Source organism: Leucoraja erinacea, chromosome 35 (genome assembly GCF_028641065.1).
Source record: "Leucoraja erinacea ecotype New England chromosome 35, Leri_hhj_1, whole genome shotgun sequence".
Taxonomy (NCBI): domain Eukaryota; kingdom Metazoa; phylum Chordata; class Chondrichthyes; order Rajiformes; family Rajidae; genus Leucoraja; species Leucoraja erinaceus.
Window position 1 is genome coordinate 12,099,884 of NC_073411.1, and position 27,620 is coordinate 12,127,503.

Here is a 27,620-nt window from a genome sequence, read left to right on the forward strand (position 1 = left end):
TCGGTCTGCTCCTGGGTCTGGCCAAGATGGGTCCAGGCAGCGGGCAGTTGATGGCCGCACAGCAGTCGGCTGCCTGCCCCTTTTCCGGGATTACGCCCGCATGTCCCTGGAGAGGGAACACACGCGCGGTGTCCACGGGGAACGCTGGAGGCCGTTCATGAACGCTGGTCGCCACCGGAGACCGATTGCATTATAGACAAAGACAGCGGGATTTTAATTTGAATGTTTATCCTGTTTGTAAGCTGCCGATAGAGGCAGCTTTTGATATGAATGCTATACAACTTTGTATGTTGATTTTGTTTTTGGAATAAAGTATTTGTAAAATAAAAAGCAAAGGAAACTAGAAAGGGAATGGGAATTATTGGAGAGGCCCTGCAAAGACCTAGCACCGTCTCAATGGGCTGAATGGCCTCACGGTGAACATTTAAGTGACACCATACAGCAGACACACATATTTAAAAAAATGTTTATTTTCATGTTTAAAATACTTAAATAGTTTTGAATACAATTTGAACTTTTTACTCCAGTTCTTAAATAATCAAATCAACCCACAGTTACGTATTATGGTTGAAATCTGCAAATTTTGAAGAGATGACATTCTTCACTGTGGTATCTCCAGTGATTCTATAAATTAAGTGATGGGACGAACAAACAGAATAGTGGAACTTCCATATCGTACAAAAGGTTTGCTTCCCGCTCAGCACACGTGGTCCCTGTACCTGAGGTGGGATGGTCCCGTGTGGCAGGAACAAGAAGGCTGCGACGTTACTGTGCAATGGCAGTGGAGAGATGGGGAGGTCAGCAGTGGCCAGCATTGGACCGGGCACCGCCATTTCTCACACCCCTGGACGAAACAGAGACACAAAACAGGCCATTAGAACACAGACGGGGAACACAGCCCTGATAGACATTAAACAGATAGACACAAAAAGCTGGAGTAGACCAGCGGGACAGGCAGCATCTCTGGAGAGAAGGAATGGGTGACGTTTTCGGGTCGAGACCATACTTCAGTCCTCATGCCTTCAGTCTAAGTGTGGGGGGGTGGGGGGGGGGGGAGAGGTTCTCACTGTCGGCTTGCTCCTGGGCCTGGCCATTCGCAGTACAGGCAGTGGGCAGTCGAGGATTCTGCTCGGGCCTGCATCCGTGTCCGTGTGTCCCTGGAGAGGGGAGCACACGGTCTCCATGGGACTCAGGAGGCCTTCCGCGAAAGCATCGACCAATATTTTCATCAGATAACAGTTAGATTGTCGTTTGTAAGCTGCCGATGGCAGTCTTGATTTTGTTCTGGGATGTCAGGACTGTCTTATGAAGAAAGACTGGATAGACTTGGTTTATACTCTCTAGAATTTAGAAGATTGAGAGGGGATCTTATAGAAACTTACAAAATTCTTAAGGGGTTGGACAGGCTAGATGCAGGAAGATTGTTCCCGATGTTAGGGAAGTCCAGGACAAGGGGTCACAGCTTAAGGATAAAGGGGAAATCCTTTAAAACCGAGATGAGAAGAACTTTTTTCACGCAGAGAGTGGTGAATCTCTGGAACTCTCTGCCACAGAGGGTAGTTGAGGCCAGTTCATTGGCTATATTTAAGAGGGAGTTAGATGTGGCCCTTGTGGCTAAGGGGATCAGGGGGTATGGAGAGAAGGCAGGTACGGGATACTGAGTTGGATGATCAGCCATGATCATATTGAATGGCAGGTGCAGGCTCGAAGGGCCGAATGGCCTACTCCTGCACCTAATTTCTATGTTTCTATGTTTCTATGTTCTCACTCTCTATTTGTGTTTCATTGAATTACAGCTTGTTGTTTTACAACAAAAATGTGAGTTTGAACATGTGAGATTCTCATCTGAGAAGTGAATTCAACAGATTGAGCCCCAGTCGTTAGCGATTGATTGGGAAGGTGTGATATCATCATAGTCCAAGGCCTTGCCTGTGTCTCCAAGGTTGTTGGGTGTACCACTCTTCAGCAGGCTGGTCTCAGGCTTGGCCAACATCCCCCGACACAACTCACACTTCTTCCGTTTCCGACAGGAGCTGTCAGAGAGCAAACAGAGAGGTCAGTGAGCATCTGTGTGCTTACCGCTAGGATTTGAAGAGAGAGTTAGATTTAGCTCTTAGAATTTAGAATTAGAATGTAGATTTAGAATTTAAGGATAAGGGGGAAGTCTTTTAGGACTTAGAAACTTACAAAATTCTTAAGGGGTTGGACAGGCTAGGTGCAGGAAGATTGTTCCCGATGTTGGGGAAGTCCAGAACAAGGGGTCACAGTTTAAGGATAAGGGGGAAGTCTTTTAGTACCGAGATGAGAAAAACATTTTTCACACAGAGTGGTGAATCTGTGGAATTCTGTGCCACAGAAGGTAGTTGAGGCCACAGTTCATTGACTATATTTAAGAGGAGTTTTCAAGATGTGGCCCTTGTGGCTAAAAGGTTCAGGGGCTATGGAGAGAAGGCAGTTACAGGATACGGAGTTGGATGATCAGCCATGATCATATTGAATGGCGGTGCAGGCTCGAAGGGCCGAATGGCCTACTCCTGCATCTATTTCCAATGTTTCTATGTTTCTAGCTCTTAGGGCTAAAGGAATCAAGGGATATGGGGAGAAAGCTGGAATGGGGTACTAATTTTGGATGATCAGCCATGATCATATTGAATGGCGGTGCTGGCTTGAAGGGCCGAATGGCCTCTACTCCTGCACCTATTTCCTATATTTCATTAAATATAATAAGATCACATACAAATTGAAAGATCAAACATTGATCAAGAGCCATTGAGTTACACAGCACGGAAATAGACCACTTTCCACACTTACCAAGATGTCCGATCAAATGCTCTCCCCATTTGTCTTCACTTGCCACGTATGCCTCTGAACGATTCCTACCCATGTACCTGTCCAAACGTATATTAAAGATTGTCACAGTACCATGTCACAACTACCTCCTCCAGCAGCTCGTTCCATATTCCCCTTACCATCTGTGTGAAAAAGTTGCCCCTCAGGTTCCTATTAAATCTTTCCCCTCTAAACCTGAGGGGTAGCTTTTTCAGACAAAGGGTGGTGGGTGTATGGAACGAGCTGCCGGGGGAGGTAGTTGAGGCTGGGTACTATTGTAACATTTAGATAGGTATATGGATAGGGTAGGTTTAGAGGGATTTGGGCCAAATGCAGGCAGATGGGAATAGTATAGTTGGGACAAGATGGGCCAAAGGGCCCGTTTCCACGCTGTGAAACTATGACATTAAAGGTTTGGCATGTGTAGAGGTTGTGGCTCAGGGGGAGTGGAGTGAGAAGGAGGATGCAATATGGGGAGAGAGCAGGAAGAAAAATACAATGAATGCAAGGAATGAGCAAAACAACCTTTTCACCCCTTTCACAGTCTGCCCACAACTAATGCTGATTCATATTTCACGGAATCCATTGGATTTTTTCCAAAAGTTAAACGTCTTCAGATACCCGAGACTGTTGAAAGTTCCATTGAACCCATCGAACCACTGGCTCTGGAGAATTGCTAGTTCATTCATTCTCGAAACAGTAGCCAACCACCCTGTGTTCAGATTGCATCACAGGGCCTCAGGCAACGAGGCCAGTCCCCACCCACCGACAGGCAAGGACATGAGCTGCAACTTACTGTAGTAAGACACAAGCTACGATCAGGAGGACCGAAGCAACGACAGATACCACGACTAGCGTTGTGATGGCTTGTTGCTTCTGTCTGATGGCCACCACTGCCAGGATATCCGCGTACGCACACCGAGTTCCGATGAAACCAGGGTGACAGCTGAAAATACAGAGGCGTTGTGAGCCACAGAAACACGCAGGAGAACATTTGACCATCTTAGACAGATGTGTCCAAAGAAATTCCCTCCAGCCTCTCAATCCGAATGCTATCCCATCTAAGCAGACAGATGGGAATAGTATAGTTGGGCCAAGATGGGCCGATGGGCCATTATCTAAATGGTGGCCGATTGGGAAAGGGGGAGATGCAGCGAGACCTGGGTGTCATGGTACACCAGTCATTGAAGGTAGGCATGCAGGTGCAGCAGGCAGTAAAGAAAGCGAATGGTATGTTAGCTTTCATTGCAAAAGGATTTGAGTATAGGAGCAGAGAGGTTCTACTGCAGTTGTACAGGGTCTTGGTGAGACCACACCTGGAGTATTGCGTACAGTTTTGGTCTCCAAATCTGAGGAAGGACATTATTGCCATAGAGGGAGTGCAGAGACGGTTCACCAGACTGATTCCTGGGATGTCAGGACTGTCTTATGAAGAAAGACTGGATAGACTTGGTTTATACTCTCTAGAATTTAGAAGATTGAGAGGGGATCTTATAGAAACTTACAAAATTCTTAAGGGGTTGGACAGGCTAGATGCAGGAAGATTGTTCCCGATGTTAGGGAAGTCCAGGACAAGGGGTCACAGCTTAAGGATAAAGGGGAAATCCTTTAAAACCGAGATGAGAAGAACTTTTTTCACGCAGAGAGTGGTGAATCTCTGGAACTCTCTGCCACAGAGGGTAGTTGAGGCCACTTCATTGGCTATATTTAAGAGGGAGTTAGATGTGGCCCTTGTGGCTAAGGGGATCAGGGGGTATGGAGAGAAGGCAGGTACGGGATACTGAGTTGGATGATCAGCCATGATCATATTGAATGGCGGTGCAGGCTCGAAGGGCCGAATGGCCTACTCCTGCACCTAATTTCTATGTTTCTATGTTTCTAAGCGTCATGCAAACTCTTCCTGGCTTTAACACTCTTCCTAAAAGGGTCCTAACTCTTCCTCACTCACTTGAATGCACGTTTCTCTTTAGCTTTTGCCATGGGCTTTGTAATAGTGGGGATTCAATGAGTGGCGCCTGGTGGGACCACGTGCCTGGGTTCTTCATGCCAACTGATCCGAGTTGGCCAAATGACCAGAATTATCCAAGTGATCGGAGTTTAGTCTGATCGCTAGTCTGAAGAAGGGTCTCGACCCGAAACGTCACCCATTCCTTCTCTCCAGAGATGCTGCCTGTCCCGCTGAGTTACTCCAGCATTTTGTGTCTATCTTCGGTTGAAACCAACATCTGCAGTTCCTTCCTACACAATCTGAATTTAAGTTTATGTTTCCAATTCTTACAGTTAAAAAGTAACCGTTCCACACCAGGACACAGGGATTCATCCCATAAATGTTTTCTTGGTTCTTGGTTCCTTGGTCCTCCAAAATATTCCAAATGGAATTTAAACTGGAGGTGGTGAAGGGAGGGCTTAAGCCAGAAAGGGTTATTGGGAAGAAAGAGCTACTTTCTGCACATGGTCAAGAAACTGGAAAAATGTCACTTTCCTTAAAAAGGGACTTGCAAATGTCGGCAGATCAGACGACTGGGAATTCCCATTGCAAACAGTGGGGCATTAGGGTGGCCACTGTGGTGCAGTGGTAGAGTTGCTGCCTTACAGCACCAGAGACCCAGGTTCGATACTGACCACGGGTGCTCTCCCCGTGACCTGCGTGGGTTTTCTCTTTGGTCTCCAAAGACGTACAGGTATGTTGGTTAATTGGCTTGGTGTATGTGTAAAATTGTCCGCAGTGCGTGTAGGATAGTTGGGCCGAAGGGCCTGTTTCCGTGCTATATCTTTAAAACAAAAAACTCAAACCTGTAGATGCAATGTGCCTATAGGAATGGGATGACTACAAAGAGTTGTGGTTTTAAAGTGGCACTTTAAAGCCTATAAGGAGCACACCTAGAGTGCTCTGTGCAACCAGGTTCTCAGTCCCCCAAGTAAGGAAGACCCCAGTCTCGGAAGTGCTCCAATTTAGATTCCCTGAACTGAACCTATGGATGAAGGGTTGTCCTATGATGAGAGACCAAGAGTGGCTGATACTCAACACCATTTAGAGGAATGGCACAACATGCTGGAGTAACCCAGCTAGATAGGGGGGCATTTAGAGTATTGTGTTCAGTTCTGGGCACCATGTTCGAGGAAAGATGCTGCCAAGCTGGCAAGGGTACAGAGAAGATTTACAAGGATGTTGCCAGGACCAGAAGGTCTGAGATATAGGGAGAGATTGAGTAGGGAGGGACCCTGGAGCGCAGGAGGATGAGGGGTGATCTTCTAGAGGTGTATAACATCAGACAGCATATCTGGATAAAAGGACATTTCACGCCAACAAGTAACATCTGTGGAATTCTCTGCCTCAGAGGGCGGTGGAGGCCGGTTCTCTGGGTGCTTTCAAGAGGGAGATAGGGCTCTTAAAAATAGCAGAGTCAAGGGATATGGGGAGAAGGCAGGAACGGGGTACTGATTGGGGATGATCAGCCATGATCACATTGAATGGCGGTGCTGGCTCGAAGGGCTAAATGGCCTACTCCTGCAACTATTGTCTATTGTCTATTGTCATCTATTCCTTTTCTCCAGAGATGCTGTCTGACCCGTTGAGTATTTCCAGCTTTTGTGTCTACCTTGGGTCAATGGCTTGTTGGGACACAATAGGAATCAGGGATAAGGGGATAAGGAGGCTGCATGGATGAGCTAGATAGACCATCAATGATAAAAGGTTTGAGAGTCTTTCCATTCTTAGACTCCACATTGTATTATCATTCAGACAGTGACCCAGGGCTTGATGTTAGAGATGGGTTGATGGAATTGGCAGCTGAGCAAAGGGACCTACATGCAAGCGGGAGTCGACTCCAGGACAAAGAAGCGGCATGTCCCATGAATGCAGAAGTGAAGATGGGCGTCGGGACAGTCGGCAAAGTGCGATCGTACTGCAGCAGCAACAGGGGGACCTGGAGACAGACAGAAAGAGAGGTCAGCAACATGAGTTTGTTGTCCCACACATTACCCCGGCCACTCAGGGTCAGTCAGCCTTCAGTCCAATTTTACACACAAATCATTCTTTAACACTGTTTCAGGTGCCACCCTTTCAGTGTAGGAAAGAACTGCAGATGCTGGTTTAAATCAAAGGTAGACACAATAGACAATAGACAATAGACAATAGGTGCAGGAGTAGGCCATTCGGCCCTTCGAGCCAGCACCACCAATCAATGTGATCATGGCTGATCATCCCCAATCAGTACCCCGTTCCTGCCTTCTCCCCATATCCCCTGACTCCACTATCTTTAAACATAGAAACATAGAAATTAGGTGCAGGAGTAGGCCATTCGGCCCTTCGAGCCTGCACCACCATTCAATATGATCATGGCTGATCATCCAAATCAGTATCCCGTACCTGCCTTCTCTCCATACCCCCTGATCCCCTTAGCCACAAGGGCCACATCTAACTCCCTCTTAAATATAGCCAATGAACTGGCCTCAACAACCCTCTGTGGCAGAGAGTTCCAGAGATTCACCACTCTCTGTGTGAAAAAAGTTCTTCTCATCTCGGTTTTAAAGGATTTCCCCCTTATCCTTAAGCTGTGACCCCTTGTCCTGGACTTCCCTAACATCGGGAACAATCTTCCTGCATCTAGCCTGGCCAACCCCTTAAGAGCCCTATCTAGCTCTCTCTTGAAAGCATCCAGAGAACCCGCCTCCACCGCCCTCTGAGGCAGAGAATTCCACAGGCTGGAGTAATGCTGGAGTAACTTAGCGGATCGGGCAGCATCTCTGGAGAGAAGGAGTGGGTGACATTTCGGGCCAAGATCCACACCTTTTCTCCAGAGATGCTGCCTGTCCCGCTGAGTTACTCCAGCACTTACACGAACGGGGTACTGTTTGTGGATGATCAGCCATGATCAGAGTGAATGGCGTTGCTGGCCTGAAGGGCCAAAAGGCTTATTCCTGCACCTATTGTCTATTGTTTGATGTCTATCTGCCAACCTTTCAGACACAGGTTAGACTGCGTTGTTCCGGTTTCTGGACACAAATATCTGGAGTAACCCCAGCGGGTCAGACAGCATCTCTGGGGAAAAAGGATAGATGGCATTTTGGGTCAGTCGGGACCCTTCTTCAGACTGAGAGTCAGGGGAATAAAGAGATATGGAAAAGTATAATACATTCTATATGCCTTTTCATATCTCTCGTTTTCCTCTCCGCTACTCTCGGTTGGAAGGGTCTCAACACGAAACATCACCAATTCCTTTTCCACAGAGATGCTCCCCCCACCCGCTGAGTTACTGCAGCTTTTTGTGCCTCTCTTCACTGTAAACCAGCATCTGCAGTTCCTTCCTTCCTTCCTTCACTGTTGTGCTTTCCCCCACATTGCCACACCTTGTTCACCTGTCCCAGATGCAGTAAATACAGGTCAGAGTGAAACACGATAATGCTGACTGCGAGATCATCTGTCTCTCAAAACACACACCTGTTGAACTTGGAAGAGACTATTGTGCATTGTGTACACAGCAGTTTCACTTTATTGCGTGGAGATAAATGGGACAGGGTGCCATACAACACCTGCTGTGGAAAGTGACTGCTCCAAAGCCTTTGATGTGCCGGGGGGGTTGGCTTCTGACCAAGAGGTGGAGCCAATCCATCTAAATGCCAATGCTTTCAAGTCTTACTGGGTTTCCACTACCTGTGCCAGGATCTCATTCAACAGATTAGCCTCAATGCAGCGAGGATATCACAAACAGCCAGGAAGATGATTTTCATTTCTAAGAAGGACCTAACCCAGGCAACATCTGTCATTGATCAGAGAGGGACCGGTGACACAGACAGGTGCACAAGTGATTTCCTTTGAACTACCTTTGTACGGTGGCATTTAGATGATGCATTTTGCAATCTCGGAGGGCTTCTCATTATCGTTTTAAGTTTAGGAACTTCAGCAGCCAACTTGCAGGCAAGCCAGATCCCAGGCCCCAATAACATGGTGACAAGACATGTTTCAAAGAGAAATCTCGTTCCCAGAACGCTGACTTTTCTTACAAGGGAGCCCATGGGATCACTTGTTCACCTGAGAAGAGCAGCTGGTGACCCCACTACAATATCGTAGCATTGTCGCACGCAGGTGGGACCTTGGACAACGTGGCATACCGAAAGGTTAACAGAACCAATGGGAATGTTGTGCTTGCGATAGAAAGTGGGGGGGGAGGGGAGATAGGGTGGTTTCATCAACTGGGAAAACATTTTGGGAAGTTTGCTTGCGGCCTGATCAAAGATTGATCAGTGACTTGTTTAAAATTGAGCAGAATTCCTAAACTCTGGATTTGGTGGATGGCTGGAGTACCTTCTGCATGTGTATTCCCCAAGTGCTCCAGTTTCCTGTCACGCTCCAAAGACGTACAGGTTTGTAGGTTAATTGGCTTGGTAAAATTGTAAGTTGTCCCTAGTGTGTGTGTGTGTGGGACAGCGGAAAACCCACACAGTCACGGGGAGAACATACAAGCTCTGTAGGCATGTGATGAATGCCCTGCCTTTACAATTCTTACAGAGATCGCTGGCAGGTGTCTCCCTGGTCTCTCCTACACCTGACATGAGTGCAGACGTGTTAGTCGTTCCCCCTCTGGGTTTGCCTTTTATACTTGTAAATCACTTTTACACCTTCTCAGTGTCTTCCATCAGTTTCCGCACATTGGGACCAGGCTGTGCTCAGTACACAGAGCTGTTCACAGTACAACAGGTCTCCAGGTAGATAATTAAACAGCAGCATACCTGCTTCAGAGGATAGATAGATCTTTCTACCCCTTCACAGTCATCCCTTGGTGAAGTTAGTGCCAAGGAGAGGGATGTTTCATCGGCTAATTAATAACCCAACAAGCCCTGACATGAAATTTGCTTCCTGGCCAGAACTATTTTTAAATCTAGTCCTTTATGTTTGACTCCACAATCCAGTTGATCTGGGATTAGTTTCGGGGAGGAAGAGGAGGATTAGGATGATTCACCAACATCGACAAGATGAGTTATTTTGACCGGGAATCAACCTGAACGAGGGGACTAGTCACCGCAGAGGATGGTCAGTTTTCTTCCCGCCAGGTGGAGCGGTCTAAAACCAGATGGCATAGCTTAAGCTGAGAGGGGCAAGGTTTCCAAAGGACCTGGGGGGCAGATTTTTACTTTTGTGGGTTGTGGGTGGTGTGGAACGAGCTGCCAGGGGGTGGTAAGAAGGTGGGTACAATAACAACATTTAAAAGACATTTGGAAACGTTGCTGAATAGGACAGGTTTAGAGAGATGCGGGCCAAATGTGGGCACATGGGTAGCTCAGGGAGGCATCTTGGTTGGCACGGACAAATTGGGCCAAAACACCTTTTTTTCCCATCCATCGCAGCTGTAACATAACTGAGGAAAGACATTCTTGCCAGAGAGGGAGTACAGAGAAGGTTCACCAGACTGATTACTGGGATGTCAGGACTTTCATATGAAGAAAGACTGGATAGACTCGGCTTGTACTCGCTGGAATTTAGAAGATTGAGGGGGGATCTTATAGAAGCTTACAAAATTCTTAAGGGGTTGGACAGGCTAGATGCAGGAAGATTGTTCCCGATGTTGGGGAAGTCCAGGGCAAGGGGTCACAGCTTAAGGATAAGGGGGAAATCTTTTAGGACCGAGATGAGAAAAACATTTTTCACACACAGAGAGTGGCGAATTTGTGGAATTCTCTGCTACAGGAGGTAGTTGAGGCCACAGTTCATTGGCTATATTTAAGAGAGAGCTAGATGTGGCCCTTATGGCTAAAGGGATCAGGGGGCATGGAGAGAAGGCAGGTACAGGATACTGAGTTGGATGATCAGCCATGATCATATTGAATGGCGAATAGTGCAGGCTCGAAGGGCCGAATGGCCTACTCCTGCACCTATTGTCTATGTTTCTGTTTCTATAACATCCCAAATTCTATACTCAATACATTGACTGGCGAGCCAGTGTTTTGAAAGACTTCTTGAATGCCCTCTCTAGCTGCGATGCCATTTTCAAGGAACTATGTACCTACAATTCTAGAGATGGCCACCAGTCTTCAACGGCTGTCGATCCATAACAGAATAGAATAGAATCTGTATTTGCCACGCAACCAGGTTTGGTGGTATTTGGGTTTGGTACATGATGCTTTAGTCACATTAGCTCATATAACAACACAGATCATAGTATTAGTGCATCCATACCACATCACAAATCACAAATCTCACCAACAGAACATAGTAATCCTTTACCAAGCTGTTTGGTTTAGTCTAGTTTATTGTCACGTGTGTCGAGGTACAGTGAAAAGCGTTTTGTTGCGTGCTAATCAGTCAACAGAAAGACAATACATGATTACAATCGAGATACCCACTGAGTACAGACACCGGGCAAAGGGAATAATGTTTAGTGCAAAATAAAGTCATTTCAAGGACAGTCTAAGGGACTCCGGTGAGGTAGATAGTAGCTCAGGATTGCTGTGTGTGTGTGTGTGGCATTTTTGAATATTTCTTGTCTAACAGTAGAGAGGGAAAAAAAAGCTGAATCAAATACTGATCATTTTCCAGCCACACCCAAAGCAGGAAACCCAGGGGCTTTCTATGTCCATGGCTGAAGTTGCACTCATCTCCAGACTGCTGGTAACACAGAGGACTTGACGTCAAGAATGAAAGGTCACGTCATGGTCAGGTTCAGTCTGAGTTTCATCAGAGTCCATGCACACATCATGCACAGTGGGTCTGCCTATCCTTAGCAAAAACCCCCAAAATCTCAAAAAATTAAAGATTACTTCTACAACTTTATCTCCTGGATATACAACTACCTGACGGGTCGACCACAGTTTGTTAAGCTGGGGGACTGTGTTTCCGGGACAGTGTTGGAGCCCCACAGGGAACGGTTTTGGACCCGTTCCTCTTCACCCTCTATACTGCAGACTTCAATTATAACTCCGACACATAAGTCTGTTACAGAGAGAGGTTGAACAAGTTAGGTCTTTATTCTTTGGAGCGCAGAAGGTTAAGGGGGGACTTGATAGAGGTTTTTAAAATGATGAGAGGGATAGACAGAGTTGACGTGGAAAAGATTTTCCTACTGAGAGTAGGGAAGATTCAAACAAGGGGACATGACTTGAGAATTAAGGGACTGAAGTTTAGGGGTAACATGAGGGGGAACTTCTTTACTCAGAGAGTGGTAGCTGTGTGGAATGAGCTTCCAGTGAAGGTGGTGGAGGCAGGTTTGTTTTTATCATTTAAAAATAAATTGGATAGTTATATGGATGGGAAGGGAATGGAGGGTTATGGTCTGAGCGCAGGTATATGGGACTAGGGGAGATTATGTGTTCGGCACGGACTAGAAGGGTCGAGGTGGCCTGTTTCCGTGCTGTAAATTGTTATATGGTTATATGGTTATATGGTTACATGCCACATACAGAAATATTCAGATGACACAGCGATTGTGGCACGTGTCAGGAACAGATATAAGGAGGAATACAGGGACTTGACCAGTGCTTTCTGTGTCTGGAGTAAAGACAACTGTCTCATCCTGAATACAACCAAGACCAAAGAGATGGTTGTTGACTTTGGCAGGTCCAAGCTCCCCCTTCAGCTGGCCAACACTGCAAGGGTGGACATTGAGGTGGTGCAGATATATAAATATCTGGGAGTGAACCTTGATAACAAACTGGACTGGTCTGTCAACACCGATACCCCCTACAGTCTCTTTTTCCTCAGAAGGCTCAGTTCCTTCAATGTGCACAATGAAATGCTGTACATGTTCGACTATACTGTGGTTGCAAGTGTCATCTTCTACGCTGTTATATGCTGGGGTAACAACAACAGTGCAAAAAACAGCAAGAAGTTGGTCAAGCTGGTGAAACGAGCTAGCTCAGGGGGGGGGGGGGGGGGGGGGGGGGGGGGGGAGAGAGTGGACTCTGTGGGGGGTGTGCTTGAGGAGCAAGGTGCAGGTCATTCTAGACAACTCCGGGCACCCCCTCCATGAAATTCTGGAGGGTCAATAGAGCACATGGAACAACAACTGGTTCCTCTCCCTGCGCAGTAGAACGGAGCGGTTCAGGAGATCCTTCACCCCTGCAGCCATTAGATTTTATAATACTGACTGCTAGGATGTATGGGGATGCTTTGCATTTTTTAATAGTTAATTATAGGGTCTTTTTAAGTGTTTATTGCTTTCAGGTATTGTCCATATTGTATTTTATGTATTTTTTTGTCTGCTTTCGTTCTGAATGTGTGGGTTTGTTGGTTGTTGGATCTTGGACATCTGAATTTCCCTGAAGGGTTCAATAATGTATTATTATTATTCTGGTCACTGTCACATTGACTGTTTCTGGGAGACCTCTGTGGGCAGATTTCACAAGTATTTGAATGACACAAGTGTTTTGGCATGTCCCGAAAGGCATTGCAGAAATGCAAGAGAGCTTGACGGACTGTATGTAGAGAAAACTGCTCAGCCTGAAAGTATAGTCATAGTTAATTAGAGCTGCAAAGGTTATGGGGCATTGCCTTGGAAGAGTTGCACTGGTAACCGCACGATGATGCAGGTCCTACAACTCGAGTGGCGCAATGGTAGATCTTACAGCGCCAGAGTCCAGGGTTCGATCCCGACTACGGGTGCTATCTACATGGAGTTTGTACGTTCTCCCCGTGACCACGTGGGTTTTCTCCGAGACCTTCGGTTTCCTCCCACACTCCAGAGGCGTGCAGGTTTGTTTGTAGGTTGTTTAAGAAGGAACTGTGCAGATGCTGGAAAATCGAAGGTACACAAAAAAGCTGGAGAAACTCAGCGGGTGCAGCAGCATCTATGGAGGTGTGTAGGTTAATTGGCATGGCATGAAGGTAAATTGTCCCTAGTGTGTGCGTAGGATAGTGTTAATGTCCGGGAATCGCTGGTCGGCGCGGACTTGGTGTGTATGAGGTGTATGTTTAAATTAAACTAAACTCCCACCACTGCATGCCCATGGCATCTATCCTGTTTTGAAACAACGTTTAAATCCTACAGTCAATTTCCCAGAAAGTGATGTCCCAATAATCAACGTCCTGTGTGAAGCAATTTCCTATTGCATTCTCAACTAGCAGATTGCAGCAGGCAATTGGCAAGGTCTTGTCACAGAGTGATGGAGTTTCCTGTTGCTCACACACTCAAATATCTATCCATCCTCACCCGCTCCAGGAAGTAGCACAGGTTAGTTCCATGCTGATTTGGGAAGGAAGTATTGATTTCACTCAATACTCAATAATTAAATCTCATGTTTCCCTTGGGGTGGAAGATTGCAACCTTCACGTGGTCCGCCCGGTTTCGACTAATGCAATCGACTCGACGTGCACAAACGGAAGATCAAATAGAACAAGTTGCCCAACAACTTTAGGCGGTGCACGCCACACGAAAGGAGAAGGTGGTTCCCTTTCCCCTGTCATGCCTGAAGAAGGGTCTCAACCCGAAACGTCACCATTCCTTCTCTCCAGTGATGCTGCCTGTCCCGCTGAGTTACTCCAGTATTTTGTGTCTCTCTTTGATTTTACTCACCTGTCCCAGCCAAAACACCAGAGTCCCTTCTCTCAGTCACTGACACATGGTTATGTGTAGGTCCTGCAGCTTAGTTTAGTTTAGTTTATTGTCACGTGTACAGTGAAAAGGTTTTGTAGCTTACGAACCAGTCGTATCATGTATCTATACACTGTAAATGGATCGATTGCAATGATTTGGTTTAGTTTAGAGATACAGCGCAGAAACAGGCCCTTCAGCCACTGAGTCTGCACCGACCAGCGATCCCCGCATATAAACACTATCCTACACACACTAGGGACAATTTTTACATTTACCAAGCCAATTTACCTACATATCAGTCTGTCTTTGGAGTGTATTGTAATGCACTGTCTTTCTGCTGGCTGATCATGGCTGAGCTATCTCTCCCACCTAACCCCATTCTCCTGCCTTCTCCCCATAACCCCCGACACCCGTGCTAATCAACAATCTATCGGCCTCTGCCTTGAAAATACTCATTGACGGCCTCCACAGCATTCTGTGGCAAGGTATTCTACAGATTCACCACCCTCTGACTAAAGAAATTCTTCCTCATATCCTTCCTTTAATTCTGAGGCAAGGACATCTATCCTAAACTCTCCCACTAGTAGAAATCAGGCTGAAGAAGGGTCTCGACCCGAAAACGTCACCCATTCCTTCACTCCATAGATGCTGCCTCACCCACTGAGTTTCTCCAGCATTTTTGTTTTTTTCCAGCATCTGCAGTTCTTTCTTAAACAAGCACTAGTGGAAATATCCTCCCACCATCCACTCTCTCCAAGAGTTTCACTATTCGGTACGTTTCAATGAGGCCCCCCCCCTCATTATTCTAAACTCCGCTGACAGGTATTTTCAACTTGAACAAAGAGTGTAGTCTGCCTCTTTCTATCTTCCCGACCCTTTCATCATTTCAAACAATTCTATCGGATAGGATTTCCACGAAAGTGCCTTCGAGACGGTCAAACTGCAGGATACATGTGTTGCCCTGGGAGATGAGTCACTGAAGTGCATTCAGGAATTTTGTGAAAGAAAATCGCAGGGGGCCACAGATCGGCGGTACCTGTGTGCATTTCAATAGCATCGTGTTTCAAATGGGCTCGCGGCTGAGAAGGGCACAATCCTTTGATGTGAATCTTTCCCCGTAAAGCAGAACACTTTGCAAGCAAGGAAAAGAACATTTTAAAATACATTTTGGACAGGTGCATGGGTAGGAAAGGTTTCGACGGATATGGGTCAAACACGGGCAAATGGGCTTGGCTTGGATGGCAATCTTGGTCACCATGGGCTAGTTGGGCCGAAGAGCCTTGTTTCTGTGCTTCCTCACTCTATGACACAGAGAAGATTCACTCGATTCTGGGACAAATGTGGAAAGCCCAACTGATATACGCTTATCTTTGTTATGAATGATTCAGTGAGCTTGGGAGGGATGCATCAGACCAAGACAGCCTTATCTTAAAAGCACACAGAGCTGGTGGAACTGCTTCTCAAGCGCTCCCTATAAAGCCACCTTCCAGAAGGTAATGAATGCCAGTGGAATCTGCGTTATAATGCAAACGGACCCTTGGCAAGGGAGAGTGAACGGATCTAAGCTGTAGGTCGGGCACGAGGAGATGAATTCTTCCACCGCCAACCCAGCAATATTGAGAAGTTCAACCTTAGCAAAGTTCCCCCTGGAAGATTAAAGCCAAACGTATAACATTTCAAGTTAATTGCGTAACCCACGGACTCACCTGCCATCGTTGCATTTTCCAGAGCATTGCAGACAAATAATAGACCTGTGAACAAAAAGATAATCTTGGAATAAGTTGCTGGGCTGCGGAAAGGAATGGCAGTATTTTCACCCCTCCAAGTGCCAAAACCAGACACAAAACGCTGGAGTAACTCAGCGGGACAGGCAGCATCTCTGGAGAGAAGGACCAAGAGACATTTCAGGTCGAGACCCTTCTTCAGACTGAGAGTCAGGCGAGAGGGAGTCTAGAGATATGGATGGGTAAGGTGTGGAAAGGAAAGATCAAAGCAGATGATGATAAGGATATGTAGATTGGTTCATTGTTAGCTACGGGGAAGTGACAACGAGGCATACATGTGTAATATTTAATCAGGAGGACAGTAGAACTAGGGTGGGGAAGGGTTCTTAAATTCATGTGTTGTAGATACAGAATCAGGTCATTTGGCCCATCAAATCTACATCGCCATTCAATCACGGCTGATCTATCTTTCCCTCTCAACCCTATTCTCCCCCACAACACCCGACACCCTTACTGATCAACGTGACAATTTTGTAAAGTGTTAATAAGAGGACAGTTACACAAGAAGGATTTATCCTAACACAGGATAAACTGGGAGTTTCTGCATCCGGGCACTAAGGCCTATCCTTTTGCATTCTCCGGGATTCTCTGAAACATCTTTATTGGAGATTAGGGAAGATTAGCAAGGAGATTAAGCTAGCAATTACTTAACCAAAATTAAACCCCTTGTTTACGTAAGAATAGCTGTGTAATGAAGAGTGTCCATGGGTCTGTGAGTGGCAAACCAGCAAAGCAGAAAAGAGCCAGTTTCTCCTAGTCTCTCATTGTCATTCTGGCACTCAGGTGGCCAGGCAAAAGAAAGCTACAGGTGATGCATCTTTAGAAATCTGGAGGGGCAAAGTGGACCTCATGTTGCCCAAGAACCCCCTGTTTCTTCCCAGCTGTTATCAGGCAACTGAATCATCCTACCACAACCAGAGAGCATAACTGAACTCCTATCTATCTCATTGGGGACCCTGGGACTATCTTTGATCAGACTTTACTGGCTTTACCTTGCACTAAACGTTATTCCCTAATCATGTATCTGTACACTGTGAATGGATAGATTGTAATTCTGTGTTGCCCTTCCGCTGACTGGTTAGCAAGCAACAAAAGCTTTTCACTGTACCTTCACATGTGGCATTAAATTGAACTGAACCGAGGTTTCACAGCTGAGGTTGACCTGGTCTAGGCTCAAGACTAAGGATAAAGACTAAGAAGGGGTAGAGATTGGTATTGGGTAGACAACCCGTCTTGGGTAGTAGCGATCTTTAGCTCAGGTTGAAAGCCTGGAGATGAGGGAACAATCTGTCTCGTTTCGTTTAGTTTAGAGAGATACATCGTGGAAACAGGCCCTTCAACCCACTGGGTCTGCACTGATCAACAATCCCTGCACATTAACACTACCCCCCACACACACACACACTATGGACAATTTATACATTTATACCAAGCCAATTTACCTACATACCTGTACGTCTTTGGAGTGTGGGAGGAAACCGATGATCTCGGGGAAAACCCACGCAGGTCACGGGGAGAAGGTACAAACTCCGTACAGACGGCACCCGTGGTCAGGATCGAACACGGGTCTCCGGCGCTGCAAGCGCTCTAAGGCAGCAACTCTACCGCTGCGCCACCGTGCCAATGAATAAAATTCCTTCCACCTGCTAGGACCTCCTCATTCTCAGCATCCCGATGTGGGACTGGGAGTGGTGTAGCAATACCACAAAGGAATGGGACACACAGCCCAACTCAAAGCCCATCAGCCAAGGGCCCCTTAAGGAAGGAACCAATGCCACACCACCTCCGGGTCCACAAAGTGTGTGAGCAGCTCAAAGACTGTCTGAAATATTGACAATTCATTTCCCTTCCCCCCACCCCTCCCACAGATGCTGTTCCACCCACTTGCCCTTTTCAAAAGAATTTATCAACATCTCAACATGGAAATGTTTGAAAACAAACACAAACGCTGGAGTAACTCAGCGGGTCAGTCAGAATCTGTGCAGGACATGGATGAGTGATGTTTCAGGTCGGGACCCTTCTTCAGACTGAAGAACAGTCACCTATCCATTTTCTCTAAGTAAGTAAGTAAGTTTATTGGCCAAGTATTCACATACAAGGAATTTGCCTTGGTGCTCCGCCCAACAACATGACATACAGTGACATTAACGGTTACAGTTACTAAAGGGCCTGTCCCACTTGGGTGACCTGATCTGTGAGTTTAGAAGAGAGGCTGCAGTGTATCAAACACAGATTAAAGCAGCTCAACCCACTAAGAAGGGTCTTGACCTGAAACGTCACCCATTCCTTCTCTCCAGAGATGCTGCCTGTCCCGCTGAGTTACTCCAGCTTTTTGTGTCTATCTTCAGTTTAAACCAGCATCTGCAGTTCCTGCCTACACACCCAGTTCCCCAGGCAGACTGCTCTAGATTCTAGTATCTACAGCTTTCTGTCACCAATGTCAGAACTATTGATCTGTCTGGTCCCTGGCATCAATATTTACCCTTGTAATCAACATGTACACACCAAATTATCAGCGTAGGAAAGAACTGCTCTCTCACCATCCCTGTTCTCCTACCAGTCTTACTGTTACTGACTACATTATATCCCTGCACCGCCCACTCCCCTGACATCAGTTTACAGAAGGGTCTCGACCCGAAATGTCACTCATTCCTGCTCTGCATTCCCGTCCCGCTGAGTTACTCCAGCATTTTGTGGCCACCAGCAAATTATCAGGGCGTGTCCGTTACTTTGATGAGAATTATTGATGTCAGCTCCTGACGGGAACATACACCCAAGGGTTAATGTGGAGGCCACGATGTAATGTGTTGACAGTGAGTGCAAAGGGGAGTTGGTAGTGGAGACAGATCTAACTCGCTGTGACAGGAATACAGTCTCAATCCATTACACTAATGATGCTTCACTATACGTCATCTCTCAGATTAAAGCAGATGAAGGCACAATTCACAAGAGACTGCCCTGCTGACATGGGATCAAAAGTGCCATCCTGAATCACATCCTAACGCTGCCTTCAACTATATATTCCACTTTAATACGGATCTGCCTCTGGTGGAAGCAGCTGAAGTGAAAGGCATACGAGGCTGCAACTGCAGCTCTCAGCCCATTCCTCTCGCTCTCTCTGCCGGCTGCAAATGTTATTGAGAGTCATACATACAGTGTAGAAACAGGCCCTTCGGCCCAACTTGCCCAGATCGGCCAACATGTCCCACCTACACTAGATCCACCTACCTCTGCTTTGATCTCTCCTTTTCACACCGCAGCCTTCCATATCTCTAGACTCCCTCTCACTCCTGACTCTCAGTCTGAAGAAGGGTCTCGACCCGAAATGTCTCCCATCCCTTCCCTCCAGAGATGCTGCCTGTCCCGCTGAGTTACTCCAGCATTTTTGTGTCTGAGAAGGAACTGCAGATGCTGGAAAATCGAAGGTAGACAAAAATGCTGGAGAAACTCAGCGGGTGAGGCAGCATCTATGGAGCGAAGGAAATAGGCAACGTTTCGTCCCGAAACGTTGCCTATTTCCTTCGCTACATAGATGTTGCCTCACCCGCTGAGTTTCTCCAGCATTTTTGTCCAGCCTTAATGTGTTTATTCCGAGGCCTTTTGTCAATTAAATGTTGCCAACCGATTTTTATTGACGAAAAAACACCAAATTTGTCCTGGGAATGCAGTTTGTCAGAGTCTGCCTGGAATGAATTCAGTGAAAGAATGAACTGGGAACTGTCACTGGAGAACACCACAGGGGCAGCAAACACTAGTGTGATCTTTGCAGACTTCACTGGCTTCACAATGCATCAAGGCTCATCATGGAAGATACATTTCAGAGACATTTGGACATGTACATGGATAGGGTAGGATTAGAGGGATATGGGCCAAGCGCAAGCAGGTGGGACTACTGTAGCTGGGGCATGTTGGTTGGCATGGGCAAGTTGGGCCAAAGGGCCTGTTTCCATTCTGTACGACTGACTCTAAGAGCATCTTTTTACCACTGTTGTATAAGCACTAAATCATTGTACCTTACTTTTCTATACTTTTATCAATATCCCAACAAGGATACATCTGAAAACAAGCACAAAGTGCTGGAGTAACTCAGCAGGCCATGCAGCACCTGTGTAGGACTTGGATAGGTGACCTTTTGGGTCGAGACCCTTCATCACACTGAAGAAGTCACCAATCCATTAGTCTGACGAAAACATAGAAACATAGAAATTAGGTGCAGGAGTAGGCCATTCGGCCCTTCGAGCCTGCACCGCCATTCAATATGATCATGGCTGATCATCCAACTCAGTATCCCGTACCTGCCTTCTCTCCATACCCCCTGATCCCCTTAGCCACAAGGGCCACATCTAACTCCCTCTTAAATATAGCCAATGAACTGGCCTCAACTACCCTCTGTGGCAGAGAGTTCCAGAGATTCACCACTCTCTGCGTGAAAAAAGTTCTTCTCATCTCGGTTTTAAAGGATTTCCCCTTTATCCTTAAGCTGTGACCCCTTGTCCTGGACTTCCCTAACATCGGGAACAATCTTCCTGCATCTAGCCTGTCCAACCCCTTAAGAATTTTGTAAGTTTCTATAAGATCCCCTCTCAATCTTCTAAATTCTAGAGAGTATAAACCAAGTCTATCCAGTCTTTCTTCATAAGACAGTCCTGACATCCCAGGAATCAGTCTGGTGAACCGTCTCTGCACTCTCCCTCTATGGCAATAATGTCCTTCCTCAGATTTGGAGACCAAGGGAAACGAAGGGTCCCGACCCAAAACGTCACCTGTCCATTTTCTCCAAGGATGCTCAACGCCCGACTCGTTGAGTTACTCTAGCACATCGAGGTTTTTTTTGTGGTAAAGGAGCATCTGCAGTTCCAGGGGATTTGTTTTAATGTTCTTTCATTATCGCTGGGACAAAATCCTGGAATTCCTTCCTCTGCACAGAGGAAGGAACGAATGAATTACATTTAGAATTATTCCAACCTCTCGACAATCTGCCTAACAAGCTTTAAAACTAACTCAGCGCTTAGGAGAACTCAGAGGTCACCTGCAGCCATGATTTTGGACCTGTTCCATCACCATGCATTCCAACACACATCCAATAACTCCTTGGTATATGTACACCACAACACAGGCTTTGCTGGTCAGAAGGAAAATTGTAGAAACACCACCTCATATTTCACTTGGGCAGCTTGCAACCCAGCAGTATGAATATTGAGTTTAAGAAGGAACTGCAGATGCTGGAGAATCGAAGGTTACACAAAAAAGCTGGAGAAACTCAGCGGGTGCAGCAGCATCTATGGAGCGAAGGAAATAGGCAACGTTTCGGGCCGAAAGCCTTCTTCAGAATAGTATGAATCAGTATGAATATTGATTTCTCTAACTTCAAGTAACCCTTGCTTTCCCTCTCTCTCCTTCTTTTCAGATTCAGATTCAGATTCAGATTCAGATTCAGATTCAATTTTAATTGTCATTGTCAGTGTACAGTACAGAGACAACGAAATGCATTTAGCATCTCCCTGGAAGAGCGACATAGCAAATGTGTGGCGTGCACAGTCTAAAGTTGTGGACAACTTGTTCTATTTGATCTTCTGTGTGTGCAAGTCGAGTTGATTGCATTAGTCGAAACAGGGCGGACCACGTGAAGGTTGCAATCTCCCACCCCCCCTCTCTCTCCGAGCCTCCCCCATCCTAGTTCTCCGACTAGTTTCACTGTCCTCCTGCATACGCCTCCTTGTCACCTTCCCCTCAGCTAACACTGAACCGTTCTACACTTCCTTGATCATATAACCATATAACAATTACAGCACGGAAACAGGCCATCTCGACCCTTCTAGTCCGTGCCGAACACATAATCTCCCCTAGTCCCATATACCCGCGCTCAGACCATAACCCTCCATTCCCTTCCCATCCATATAACTATCCAATTTATTTTTAAATGATAAAAACGAACCTGCCTCCACCACCTTCACTGGAAGCTCATTCCACACAGCTACCACTCTCTGAGTAAAGAAGTTCCCCCTCATGTTACCCCTAAACTTCAGTCCCTTAATTCTCATGTCATGTCCCCTTGTTTGAATCTTCCCTACTCTCAGTGGGAAAAGCTTTTCCACGTCAACTCTGTCTATCCCTCTCATCATTTAAAAAACCTCTATCAAGTCCCCCCTTAACCTTCTGCGCTCCAAAGAATAAAGCCCTAACTTGTTCAACCTTTCTCTGTAACTTAGTTGCTGAAACCAGGCAACATTCTAGTAAATCTCCTCTGTACTCTCTCTTCATCTTCTGCTTTGATCTCTCCTTTTCACACCGCACCTTCCATATCTCTAGACTCCCTCTCTCCCCTGACTCTCAGTCTGAAGAAGGTCTCGACCCCGAAATGTCTCCCATCCCTTCTCTCCGGAGATGCTGGCTGTCCTGCTGAGTTACTCCGGCATTTTTGTGTCTAGCTTATTTTCAGGTGTTGTTTACTTCAGACTATTTCAGCCAAACTCACAGGAATATAATGATGTGGGCCAACACTCCCTGTGCCAAGAGGGTGCGCCGCTAATCAGACTTTAAATCAAGGCCCTTGATGTGTTTAAGAAGGAACTGCAGATGCTGGAAAATCAAAGGTAGACACGTTTACCCGAAAATAGACACAAAAATGCTGGAGTAATTCAGCGGGACAGGCAGCATCTCTGGGGAGAATGGATGAAGTAGTCTGAAGCAAAGATTATAGAGGAGCTCTATAATCTTTGGTCTAAAGAAAGGTCTCGCAAAACGTCCCGAAACGTTGCCTATTTCCTTCGCTCCATAGATGTTGCCTCACCCGCTGAGTTTCTCCAGCATTTTTGTCCAGCCTTAATGTGTTTATTCCGAGGCCTTTTGTCAATGAAATGTTGCCAATCGATTTTTATTTATGAAAAAACACCAAATTTGTACCGGGAATGCAGTTTGTCAGTCTGCTGTGCCCTATTAGGCCGTGACCACACACTCATCTCCCTGCTACCTTCAGGTAGAAGGTACAGGAGCCTGAAGACTGCAACAACCAGGTTCAGGAATAGCTACTTCCCCACAGCCATCAGGCTATTAAACCTGGCTCGGACAAAACTCTGATTATTGGTGGCCCATTATCTGTTATTTGCACTTTATCAGTTTATTTGTTTATGTGTGTATATATGTATATTATGGCATATGGACACACTGATCTGTTTTGTAGTAAATGCCTACTGTGTTCTGTGTGCTGAAGCAAAGCAAGAATTTCATTGCCCTATCAAGGACACATGACAATAAACTCACTTGAACTTGAACTTCTTGCATTACTACAGCACCTACACACTTAAACTCTGAGGGAGAATGAGATCATGAAAGATACCAAGATTTTCTGCTTTGCTCGGCGACTTTCAATAGGATCCATCCGCTTCGGACAAGAACGGATCGAGGAAGAACAGCGTAGAGCACAAATTGATATCCCAGTCACCAAGTTCTTAATTCACTCATTTGACCTTTGATACTGTCCCTACAGCTCTTTTCCAAAACAATTCTTTCACCGCAGAGTTTTTAAACCCACTTTCAATAGCTCTTAGAAACATGGAAAATAGGTGCAGGGGGAGGCCATTCGGCCCTTCGAGCCAGCACCAATCTTCCAGGGTTAGTGGGTACGAAGGAAGTACAGATGCTGGTTTAAACCGAAGATAGATACAAAAAGCTGGACCTGCTTTGTGTGTCTGTCCTCCAGCTTTGTGTGTCTGTCTTCCAGGGTTAACCCTTTTTAAGTTTAAATATTGGTCGGTGTGGGGCAAATTGTGCCTGTTTCCACACTGTATGACCCTGTCACTCCATGGCTAACTCTGTCTTAGACCAACGTTGTATTCAGAAGTCTCTTAAGTGCATAGCAATGGCCATTCTAATGCTTCATATTAAAACTGCCACCAGACTTCTCAACACGCACAAAATTTGGAATATTGGCATAATAACAGGAATCTGAGGGGTAACTTTTTCCACACAAAGGGTGGTGGGTGTATGGAACCAGCTGCCAGCGGAGGGAGTTGAGGCAGGGACTATCCCAGCGTTTAAGAAACAGTTAGACAGGTACGTGGATAGGACAGGTTTGGAGGGATATGGACTAAATGCAGGCAGGTGGGACAAGTGTAGCTGGGACATGTTGATCAGTGTGGGCAAGTTGGGCCGAAGGGCCTGTTTCCACACTGTATCACTCTGACTGCGACAAGGCAATAATTGGTGGATGTAACCCCAACAAGGAAAACACTTTGGAAAACACCCAACCTCGCAAAACCCAGGAGCTCCACGCCCAGAAAATCCTGCCTTGTGTTTTGTATAGGAAGGCTGGTTTTCACTGAAGGTAGACACACAAAAATGCTGCAGTAACTGAAGAAGGGTCTCCACCCGAAACGTCACCCATTCCTTCTCCCCAAAGATGCTGCCTGTCCCGCTGAGTTGCTCCACCATTTTTGTGTCTTGGTTTCTTGGTCCTCCAAAATATTCCAAATGGAATTTAAACTGGAGGTGGTGGAGGGAGGGCTTAAGCCAGAAAGGGTTTTTGGGAAGAAAGAGCTACTTTAAATTTAGTTGTATCTGGTTGGGTAACTATAGTTGGGTGGAGATTATTCCATGCTTTAATTGTGCGGGGGGGAGAGCGAATTGCTGTACACATCTGTGTCTTGGTAGCTGGAATCTCAAATTGGATCGAATGCCCTAATTGGTTTGGGTTTGGTGTAGGTCTTGTAGTCTATGTCGAGCTGACCATTTAACATTTTGTGAAAAAAACAGGTCAAACGGTGAGCTTCACGTCTGTCTGTCTTGGAGAGGGTTCCTTCCACCCCAGAGAATTCAGTGGCTACGTTTTTGTTGGTTTTTGTCGCGCTGAGTTTGTCTGGCAGGAGTCTTTCCGAAACGAGAGGGTGCTTCTCTCCAGAGATGCTGCCTGCTTGTTCCCGCTGAGTTACTCCAGCATTTTGTGCGTCTATCTCCGGCCAGCGAGAGAGACGAGGAACCCCCCGCCCGGCATCTGTGGACTTTGGGGAGGGAACGCAGACAGGTACAGACAGACCCGCTCCCTGTAGCCCCATCCAAACGCAGCAGGTCCAAAAGGCTTCAAGCTCTCAAACGTAACCCGCAGAAAATAAAAATCCATGTCATTCTTTGGACGGGAGGGAAGGTGTGGGGAGGGAGAGGGAGAGGGGGAGAGAAGGTGATTGAAATCTTACCTGAAAATATGAGGATTACTTCGCCACTAGAACTCAGCATGGTACTTATCGTCAGTCACTGGGCTTGTGTTGGTAGGCTGGGCTGTCGTCAGGCAAAGGCAGACACCAGGGTGTGTGTGTGTGTGTGACCTTCCAGGCGTAAAGGGAGGATCTACCCACAAACTCTTAAAGCCGTATTGCCCTTGTGGTTGCAATAATATCAACAGGTCTGTATGTGTGTCATTAAAGCGCCGGGATTTTCCAGATTTTGGAAATATGTTGAACAACGGATTGTCATGGATGAGGTGCAGATGCTGGTTTAAACCAAAGATAGACTACAAAACGCTGGAGTAAATCAGCGGGCCAGGCAGCATCTCGTTGTCTCTGTACTGTACTCAATGCATTTCGTTGTCCCTGTACTGTACACTGACAATGACAATTAAAATTGAATCTGAATCTGAATCTCTGGAGAGAAGGGAATGGGAACGAGACCCTTCTTCAGACTGGTGTCATCTTTGACCGCAGAACACTGTTCATTGAATCATAGAATGGTACAGCATGGAAACAAACAGGCTGTTCGGCCCACATCCACTCCAACCATTGATCACCCGTTCACACTAGTTCTCGTTGGCAGGCGACTGAATGATCCAACGAGAGAGCAGTCCTGGACTACTATCTACCTCATTGGAGACAATAAATCAAACATCCATCTAATTCTCCAAGGGTGCAGCAGCATCTATGGAGCGAAGGAAATTTTCATCGCTCCATAGATGCTGCTGCACCCGCTGAGTTTCTCCAGCACTTTCGATTTTCCAGCATCTGCAGTTCCTTCTTAAATATCTAATTCTCCTTCCCATTCGCACACTGGCCTTTCTGTCCTAGGTCTCCTCCATTGTCAGAGTGAGACTAAACGTAAATTAGGAGGAACAGCATCTCATATTTCGCCTGGGCAGCTTACAGCCCAGTGGTATGAATATTGATTTATCTAACTTCAGGTAGCCCCTGGCATTCCCTCTCTCTCCATCCCTCCCCCACCAAGTCGCACCAGCTTCTCGTTTTCACCCAACAAATAACCTATTTCCTTCATCATCGTTACTTTTTTGCATGTCGTTCATTCATTGTTCTTTATCTCTCTACATCATCGTCTGTATCTCTCGTTTCCCTTATCCCTAACCAGTCTGAAGAAGGGTCTCGATCAGAAACGTCACCCATTCCTTCTCTCAGATTCAATTTTTTAATTTCAATTTTAATTTCAGATTCAATTTTAATTGTCATTGTCAGTGTACAGTACAGAGACAACGAAATGCATTTAGCATCTCCCTTGAAGAGCGACATAGCAAACGATTTGAATAAATAATAATAAGTGTGGGGGGGGTTGGTGATTGGCAGTCACCGAGGTACGTTGTTGAGTAGAGTGACAGCCACCGGGAAGAAGCTGTTCCTCGACCTGCTGGTTCGGCAACGGAGAGACCTGTAGCGCCTCCCGGATGGTAGGAGGGTAAACAGTCCATGGTTGGGGTGAGAGCAGTCCTTGGCGATGTTGAGCGCCCTCCGCAGACAATGCTTGCTCTGGACAGACTCAATGGAGGGGAGCGAGGAACCGGTGATGCGTTGGGCAATTTTCACCACCCTCTGCAATGCCTTCCGGTCGGAGACAGAGCAGTTGCCATACCATACTGTGATGCAGTTGGTAAGGATGCTCTCGATGGTGCAGCGGTAGAAGTTCACCAGGATCTGAGGAGACAGATGGACCTTCTTCAGTCTCCTCAGGAAGAAGAGACGCTGATGAGCCTTCTTCAGAGATGCTGCCTGTCCCGCTGAGTTTCTCCAGCTTTGTTTGTGTCTATTGACCATAAATTAAAACTGAAACTCTGTTTCCCCACTTTCTCATCCTCTCCCAACACACTAGGAGGCAATTTACAATTAACCTACTGGACCGAAGATATACACAAAATGTAACCCAGCGGGTCAGGCAGCATCTATGAGGAGAGAGAATGGGTAACGTTTTGCGAGACCTTTCTTTAGACCAAAGATTATAGAGCTCCTCTATAATCTTTCCTTCAGACTACTTCATCCATTCTCCCCAGAGATGCTGCCTGTCCCGCTGAATTACTCCAGCATTTTTGTGTCTATTTTCGGCGTAAACCAGCATCTGCAGTTCCTTCCTCCACAGAAAGTGGGACCAACTGCTTTCAGTGACTTTGGCTGAGAAATGAACATTTTCCATGACGCCAAATTGATTTGCCAACCTCGCCCTCGAGAGCAATATGATTTATTTCCACCTGAGAAGATTGCTTTAAAACCCCGTGTAAAAA

At 46.4% G+C, this 27,620-nt stretch overlaps 1 protein-coding gene across 1 annotated transcript; it reads right to left on the reverse strand.

The window, feature by feature from the left end:
* Window positions 1-451: 451 nt before the first annotated feature.
* Window positions 452-25,478, reverse strand: LOC129713340 (protransforming growth factor alpha-like). Its single transcript, XM_055662324.1, has 6 exons — window positions 25,327-25,478; window positions 16,061-16,105; window positions 6,638-6,755; window positions 3,626-3,775; window positions 1,930-2,033; window positions 452-844 (listed from the first exon to the last, which is right to left on the reverse strand). The coding sequence occupies exons 1-6, from the start codon at window positions 25,364-25,366 to the stop codon at window positions 837-839; spliced, it is 465 nt and encodes a 154-aa protein (XP_055518299.1). The 5' UTR covers window positions 25,367-25,478; the 3' UTR covers window positions 452-836.
* Window positions 25,479-27,620: the final 2,142 nt, after the last annotated feature.